Here is an 8,266-nt window from a genome sequence, read left to right on the forward strand (position 1 = left end):
CCGCCACCGTGGTGCAGCCGCCTATTTGTAAGACGACTGAAAAAAGTATATTAAATCACATTTACATCATATCATTAATTATATATTTTTATTTTATGAAATATAATAATTTTTTTTATTAATTATGATGGAACTTATTAATTTTTTTAAAAAAATTTATTTATTTGAAATATCATCTATTAACTTATATGAGATAAATTTCTAATATTTTTTACCACATGACAGATTGTTCTTCACTCTTATCATCATTTGATCCTTTTCATTTTCTTTATCAAACTTTCAATTAATACATTTAATTAATATATATCTAAACGTTATCATTACCAAACTTTCAAGTTGTCCACCCTTTCTTTTTAAACTTTCAATTAATACATTTAATTAATATATCTAAACGTTACCATTATCAAACCTTCAATGTTAAGTTGTCCTTCACCACATACGCCCCTTCCCTTTTCAAAACTTTTAATTAATATATTTAATTAATACATCTAAACATTTTTAGTACCAAATTCTTCCTCCATATTTTTCATATTTAATTAATTAATCAATTCTCTTTCTCATCTTTTCTTATATACTGTTGCCTCCCTCTCTCCCTTCCTTACTAGTGCACGCCCATGTCTCCCCTCCACTGAAGGGATCGTCGTCATTCTCACTACCACCATCGCCGGAGAAGTTGTCGTCGGTTCCATCCTTGGAATCAATAGTGAAGGACCTTTCGTAATTGTGGCAAGTGAGGAATACAAAAAAATATTTAATATTATCTTATTATTAATTATTTTTATAATTTTTATCCATTGCAAAGCGCGGATTTCTCCGTTGGGGTCAATAATATTGTAGAAGAAGAGAATAAAACTAAAAAAGGATGGACAAAAAGAAAAGAAAAATAAAAATGAAAACAAAACAGCTGTCGCTCTCTACTCCGCCCACCCGTTGCGAGCTCTTCTCCTTCTCTCCCTCTCTCGTCCGCTCCCTTTTTATACAATCCCTTTTTATATAGCAAACCCCACCCCTAACTCTAATGCTATAGCAAGAGAGAGAGAGAGAGNTTTGGAAGTGGAGGTAACTGACCTAGTGGTGACGGGATACAGTGGGCTTCGATTAGCTTCACGTGTTAGGACTCGGGTTTTTGACTTGGGAGACGGGTTGGACTTTCGCTTTGATCCGAGCCCAGATGCTTGAAAACGACCTCTGTTGTGGTTGCCATACCTAGGTTCAGATTTTGGGTCGGGTCGGGCTCGGATCTGAACAAATACATAAGTAAATATAAAGATTAATTTCACACGCACTATCTTCCTCCAAACTTAAATTACATAAATATTTTTCTAAAAATATTAATATAAAAAATAACTCTCTAATTTAGAAAAATTATCATAAATATCTAAATTGATACTAGTTTATTAAAAAGTTTAATTAAAATTCTCTACTTTGCCCATCATCTCTTACTATATCATTTTAATTAATTTAAACATTATTTTGTTTGAAGACACTATGAATATAATTGAATGTATACCAAATTAAAACTAAGTAATTGCGACAACTACACTATACAAATAGTAAATAAAAAAATCATATTAATTTAGACAAAGAAGAAAATAGATTTATAACGTATTTTAATTTAAATTAATTGTTATTATGACTATCATGAGACCCAAATGATGTTGATTAAAAAAAAAAAAACTTAAGTATGCGGAAAAATGCATTTATAAATTGAATCATAAATAAAAACAATTACTTTTCGATGAAAAATAAATTTATTAATTAACATATGATACTACGGAATTATTTATAATTAGGTATAAACTGACGATAATCTAGTCCAAAATTCTGAAGCAAATTTTAATATAATTCATAAATTTTGAGGAATACAAATAATAATTCACAATTAAGAAAAAATATTCACGATATTTGATAATCTTTGAGGAGCTCATTTCAAATTGCCCAACTTTATCAATATATTATACCAGCGTGTGTGTGTATATATATAATAAACATCCTGTGCCAAAGTCACTAAGGGCCCGTTTGTTTTAGTGTAACCGTTTAAGTAGAGTGATGGAACTCAAATTCCACCACTTCTGTTATTTTTGGTGTAAGTGAAAAATATAATGCAACTCAAGTTACGTTAAGGCTCCACTTCACCTACTCTCGACTTTCTCCTCTAAAGTGCCGAACTCGACTTCCACCACACTCAACATTTTTTAAAAAATTTATTAAACATAAAACCTAAACTCTACTTCCTTTATAATATATTAGAATTATTTTATTTATAATAAATTAGCATTACCTTTAAATAATAATAAAAAATTTAATTATATAATAGGTTAAATTTTATAATGGTAAATTTATTACTATATTTAAAAAATAATGGGATCCACTTACTTACATCAAAATAAACAACAGAACTAAAAAAACTAATTTTACCAGCACCAAGTTACATATGAAAATAAACAGAAAAAGTAATTGAATTTAACTTTCAGATTATACGAGTTACGTCAAAACAAACAACAAAAAAATAATTACACTTCAGAAAAACTCAAATACCACTATACTTAACTTACGTTGGATTTACAGATTCGTTAATCCAAACGCCCCTAAATGACTAAGTCGCCAATCCGATTGAATTGTGCTGAGCTGGAAATGAAAAGAAAGTCGAAAGAACACTTGAGGACTCAAATTCAATCTCTTCAAAAAGATCTTTCGGAGGATCCAAATCAATCACTTCAATAAATCTATTGAAATAGGCTCGGTAAATTAATAGAATCTCATCATCAATATACAACGAATTAATATTATATATATATTCGTACCATAACGGCTAGTGCATGCGTATAGTACTTGAAAGTTATGAGCTCCTATAAGTGGGCGTTTTTGGTATAATTCTTTCATTTAAATTCATCATTTTGATCAGACTATCCAACGTTTTAAAATTTAAATATTACTATTTAAAATTTAAATTTATTTAATTTAAATAATTTAATAATTTTTCAAATGCAAAATTTTATCTAATTATTTTGAATTTGTAATTATGTTAACTATATAAAATATTCTAACTAAACTCGTGAGAATAAACAACACGATCAAACTTGACACATTTTGGATTCCAACGTTTTAAAATTTAATTTTTACTATTTAATCTTTAAATTTATTGACCTTTTAACTTCAAGTTTGATCGTGTTGTTTATTCTCACGAGTTTAGTTAGAATATTTTATATAGTTAACATAATTACAAATTCAAAATAATTAGATAAAATTTTGCATTTGAAAAATTATTAAATTATTTAAATTAAATAAATTTAAATTTTAAATAGTAATATTTAAATTTTAAAACGTTGGATAGTCTGATCAAAATGATGAATTTAAATGAAAGAATTATACCAAAAACGCCCACTTATAGGAGCTCATAACTTTCAAGTACTATACGCATGCACTAGCCGTTATGGTACGAATATATATATAATATTAATTCGTTGTATATTGATGATGAGATTCTATTAATTTACCGAGCCTATTTCAATAGATTTATTGAAGTGATTGATTTGGATCCTCCGAAAGATCTTTTTGAAGAGATTGAATTTGAGTCCTCAAGTGTTCTTTCGACTTTCTTTTCATTTCCAGCTCAGCACAATTCAATCGGATTGGCGACTTAGTCATTTAGGGGCGTTTGGATTAACGAATCTGTAAATCCAACGTAAGTTAAGTATAGTGGTATTTGAGTTTTTCTGAAGTGTAATTATTTTTTTGTTGTTTGTTTTGACGTAACTCGTATAATCTGAAAGTTAAATTCAATTACTTTTTCTGTTTATTTTCATATGTAACTTGGTGCTGGTAAAATTAGTTTTTTTAGTTCTGTTGTTTATTTTGATGTAAGTAAGTGGATCCCATTATTTTTTAAATATAGTAATAAATTTACCATTATAAAATTTAACCTATTATATAATTAAATTTTTTATTATTATTTAAAGGTAATGCTAATTTATTATAAATAAAATAATTCTAATATATTATAAAGGAAGTAGAGTTTAGGTTTTATGTTTAATAAATTTTTTAAAAAATGTTGAGTGTGGTGGAAGTCGAGTTCGGCACTTTAGAGGAGAAAGTCGAGAGTAGGTGAAGTGGAGCCTTAACGTAACTTGAGTTGCATTATATTTTTCACTTACACCAAAAATAACAGAAGTGGTGGAATTTGAGTTCCATCACTCTACTTAAACGGTTACACTAAAACAAACGGGCCCTTAGTGACTTTGGCACAGGATGTTTATTATATATATACACACACACGCTGGTATAATATATTGATAAAGTTGGGCAATTTGAAATGAGCTCCTCAAAGATTATCAAATATCGTGAATATTTTTTCTTAATTGTGAATTATTATTTGTATTCCTCAAAATTTATGAATTATATTAAAATTTGCTTCAGAATTTTGGACTAGATTATCGTCAGTTTATACCTAATTATAAATAATTCCGTAGTATCATATGTTAATTAATAAATTTATTTTTCATCGAAAAGTAATTGTTTTTATTTATGATTCAATTTATAAATGCATTTTTCCGCATACTTAAGTTTTTTTTTTTTTAATCAACATCATTTGGGTCTCATGATAGTCATAATAACAATTAATTTAAATTAAAATACGTTATAAATCTATTTTCTTCTTTGTCTAAATTAATATGATTTTTTTATTTACTATTTGTATAGTGTAGTTGTCGCAATTACTTAGTTTTAATTTGGTATACATTCAATTATATTCATAGTGTCTTCAAACAAAATAATGTTTAAATTAATTAAAATGATATAGTAAGAGATGATGGGCAAAGTAGAGAATTTTAATTAAACTTTTTAATAAACTAGTATCAATTTAGATATTTATGATAATTTTTCTAAATTAGAGAGTTATTTTTTATATTAATATTTTTAGAAAAATATTTATGTAATTTAAGTTTGGAGGAAGATAGTGCGTGTGAAATTAATCTTTATATTTACTTATGTATTTGTTCAGATCCGAGCCCGACCCGACCCAAAATCTGAACCTAGGTATGGCAACCACAACAGAGGTCGTTTTCAAGCATCTGGGCTCGGATCAAAGCGAAAGTCCAACCCGTCTCCCAAGTCAAAAACCCGAGTCCTAACACGTGAAGCTAATCGAAGCCCACTGTATCCCGTCACCACTAGGTCAGTTACCTCCACTTCCAAATTTCCATTCAAACACTAACGCGGCACATAGCGGTGTCAATGATCTGAGCACGACCGAGTTGAGACTTGCTCTCGAGCTGGCTCGTTAAAATATCGAGTCAAAAAATTTAAAATAGACGACCCGAAAACGTGCTGACTCCTAAAACATAAGTTAAAAGAATTATGAATAATACATATATAAAATAAATTTGTGAGTTCTTACTCATTTAACTTTGATGTAATAATTAAAATTTTACATACAAATGTTCTTTTTATAATTGAGTTGAACTTTATATTTAAGTTAAACTAAGAATCAAATAATAAAAATTTATATTATTATATATATAATTAATTATTTATATATATAAATATAAAAATATATGTATTCGAGTTATTATCTAGCCAAACATGAGCGAGCTGATTCCAGCTCGTATTTTGCTCGTTAAATAAATGAACTAAAAAATTTAGTTCGTATTCAGCTCGTTAATTAAACTAACGATTTGATCTCGAATTCATTTTCGACCGAACGCAAGCTCAAACTGACTCGCGAACAGTACGCTCCTAAACGCACATACAAATGAGCAAACGAGCTCCGCCGTACCGAAGAAAACCGGATCCAAATCAGTTCGGGGCCAGTTCTAACCGGTTCGAAACTAAAAACCCTCCCCGAACCCGCTCCCGTTTCTCCTTCTTCTTCTTCTTCCTCTTTTCATTTTCCTCCTCCTCCCTCTTCTCCCTCGCTGCGACATGATCGTCTCCATCGTCGCCTTATCGTCGCCCCCATCTCCTCCTCTCCTCTTTCGCCCCTGTGCCCTGACCCCACTCTCCACTCCTACTAGGGTTTTACACCTCAAAAACCCGACGAAGATCTCGCGCAGCAGGAAACAGGTTCTCCTATCCCAATCCCATCGCGTTTCCGCTTCAAACGTCTTCCAAATTTGCCATTTTTGATCTAATACGATCGCAGGAATGTAGAAGACGAAGAAGGGGAGGTGTATGCAGGGCCGAGCTCACACACGACGCCCCCTTCGCCGTCGCCATTGGCGCCTGCGTCCTTAACTCTCTCATATTCCCCGTAACATCTAATGGCGAGGACGACGATGGCGGTGGCGGTGGGGCTATCGATTCGACGGATACGAGGTTGGCAGTGATGGCGATTATTAGCTTCATACCTTACTTTAATTGGATGGTAACATGCCTTGGTTTCTTATTGTTCTTAACAAATTTCAAAAAAAAAACTACTATTTGATGATTAACTGATATTCTCTTTTGCGTTTATGTGTTGGATGGTTGATTAGAGTTGGGTTTTTGCGTGGCTTGATAGTGGTAGGCAACGATATCTTGTGTACTCCGTCGTGTACTTGGCTCCATACTTGAGGTTTGTGCTCTTTATCAGTGTTGCATTGTGAAAAAGTATTGTATTTAGTGAGTGTTAATAGTGAGCCCGCTTTTTTTTTTTGTTTAAGCTGCTAAGTACTAATTGTGTATCCCTGTTTCTGCTATTATTATGCATATGCTTTAGTCTGATTATTAGAACTTGAAACTTACATGTTGATGGCACATAATCTTCGACCGATCCTCTGATTACTTTTCCTGTCGATTCTAGTGGATTATTATTGTATTGATTATTATGCACATACACTTAAACTCTGGTAACATAAATTCTAGCAATTTGTTATGTTCACCTGAAAGAATTAGTTAGTAATTGATGCCGTTACTCTAGTTCCTTTGTATTGTCAAACGACCGATTTCTTAACTCCTGATGTCTTGTTGAGTTGTCTCTTATCAATCCCAAAACCCCCTAGCGTTGTTTGTTAATGGATTTAGTAACTGGTTTATATGGGTTTATTTTGTTGGTTTACATATGAAAAGCCAAAATGAAAAAGAAAAAAAAAAATAGAACTACAATTGGAGGTCTTGACACTTCATTATCTGTACATACATGGCTGTAAACCTGTCAACGAAAATGTTAATCAGTGATGAGTATTACCCATGTTGTGGTTCACTGTAACCACAGGGTTCTAACCTTCCGGTTTAGGGCATAGAAGTTTGTGTAAGTTCTTCATATTATTGCTGTTGAATTATTTGCAAATTTTGATGAAGCATGTCAGAATTCAGATAAATTTCTGACTCATCTGAAATAACGAGCATTTACGGTGCTTATTGGTTATAGCTATAGGGCTTGATGATCATCCGTAATTGGGCAAAAATCCAGTTCCCTGTAATTTCTATGATTTTATTTTCAATTGTTTAGTTTCTGGTCCACTTATTATGCTCTACAATATCAACTTTCAGAACAAACTTGTCACTATCACCGGACGAAAGCTGGTTGCCTATAGCAAGCATACTAATCTGCATTGCCCACATACAGGTTTGTTCAAACAGTCGTTTATTGGCTTCTGATAAGCTTCATTTTTGACACCCAATTTGTTACAATTGCAGCTGGAAACAAGTATTAAGAACGGCGATCTCAACGGCATCAATCTCTTTGAAGAAACTCTAAAGCTGATTTTCCCGAAGAAAGAGACTCAGATCCAGGGTCACCGAGAATCATCTAAAAAGGTTGTTCTTCTATTCCAACACTGTTTTACTTTCGATTCCTTTATATTCTGTGTATTTAATACTTAGTAGGTTTCGTGCCATCGACTTTACATCTCCCAGGGCAGAAGCAGAAGAGATACGAAGTTACCTTCAGCGCATGAATCAAGAGAGCGGTTCCGAGAATGGGTGAACGAGAGAAAGCCACTTGATGAGTTGGAAAACCTAAATGAAAACACCGATGCAGAGGAAGAGGAGGATAAGTCACAGTAGGTAAGCAGTTGGCAATATCGTTTTCTTTACTTTTATCTACTTGTTATCTTCGTTTTTTTTCCCTTTTGTCCTGTCATTTTGAGATTAGCGTACTTGATAGAGAATTTATGTGCTTGAATGTAAGATTGTAGGTTTTAGAACAATATATGATTCCAAATTTTGCTAACCAACATTGAATTATAGAATGTGCTATATTTAGTTTATCAGTAATGTTTCACATATAGGGTTAGGATGGGCTAACTCTAAAAAGGGGTGGGCTTTCTCTGAATTGGGCCTAGTTTAT

The 8,266-nt window shown here is 31.7% G+C and overlaps 1 protein-coding gene across 1 annotated transcript; it reads left to right on the plus strand.

Moving 5' to 3' along the window:
• Positions 5,876-8,189, plus strand: LOC109707578. The gene is made up of 6 exons (XM_020228955.1): positions 5,876-6,060; positions 6,140-6,361; positions 6,471-6,550; positions 7,468-7,543; positions 7,615-7,734; positions 7,834-8,189. The coding sequence occupies exons 1-6, from the start codon at positions 5,920-5,922 to the stop codon at positions 7,981-7,983; spliced, it is 789 nt and encodes a 262-aa protein (XP_020084544.1). The 5' UTR covers positions 5,876-5,919; the 3' UTR covers positions 7,984-8,189.

Source organism: Ananas comosus, linkage group 3 (genome assembly GCF_001540865.1).
Source record: "Ananas comosus cultivar F153 linkage group 3, ASM154086v1, whole genome shotgun sequence".
In the NCBI taxonomy this organism is placed as follows: domain Eukaryota; kingdom Viridiplantae; phylum Streptophyta; class Magnoliopsida; order Poales; family Bromeliaceae; genus Ananas; species Ananas comosus.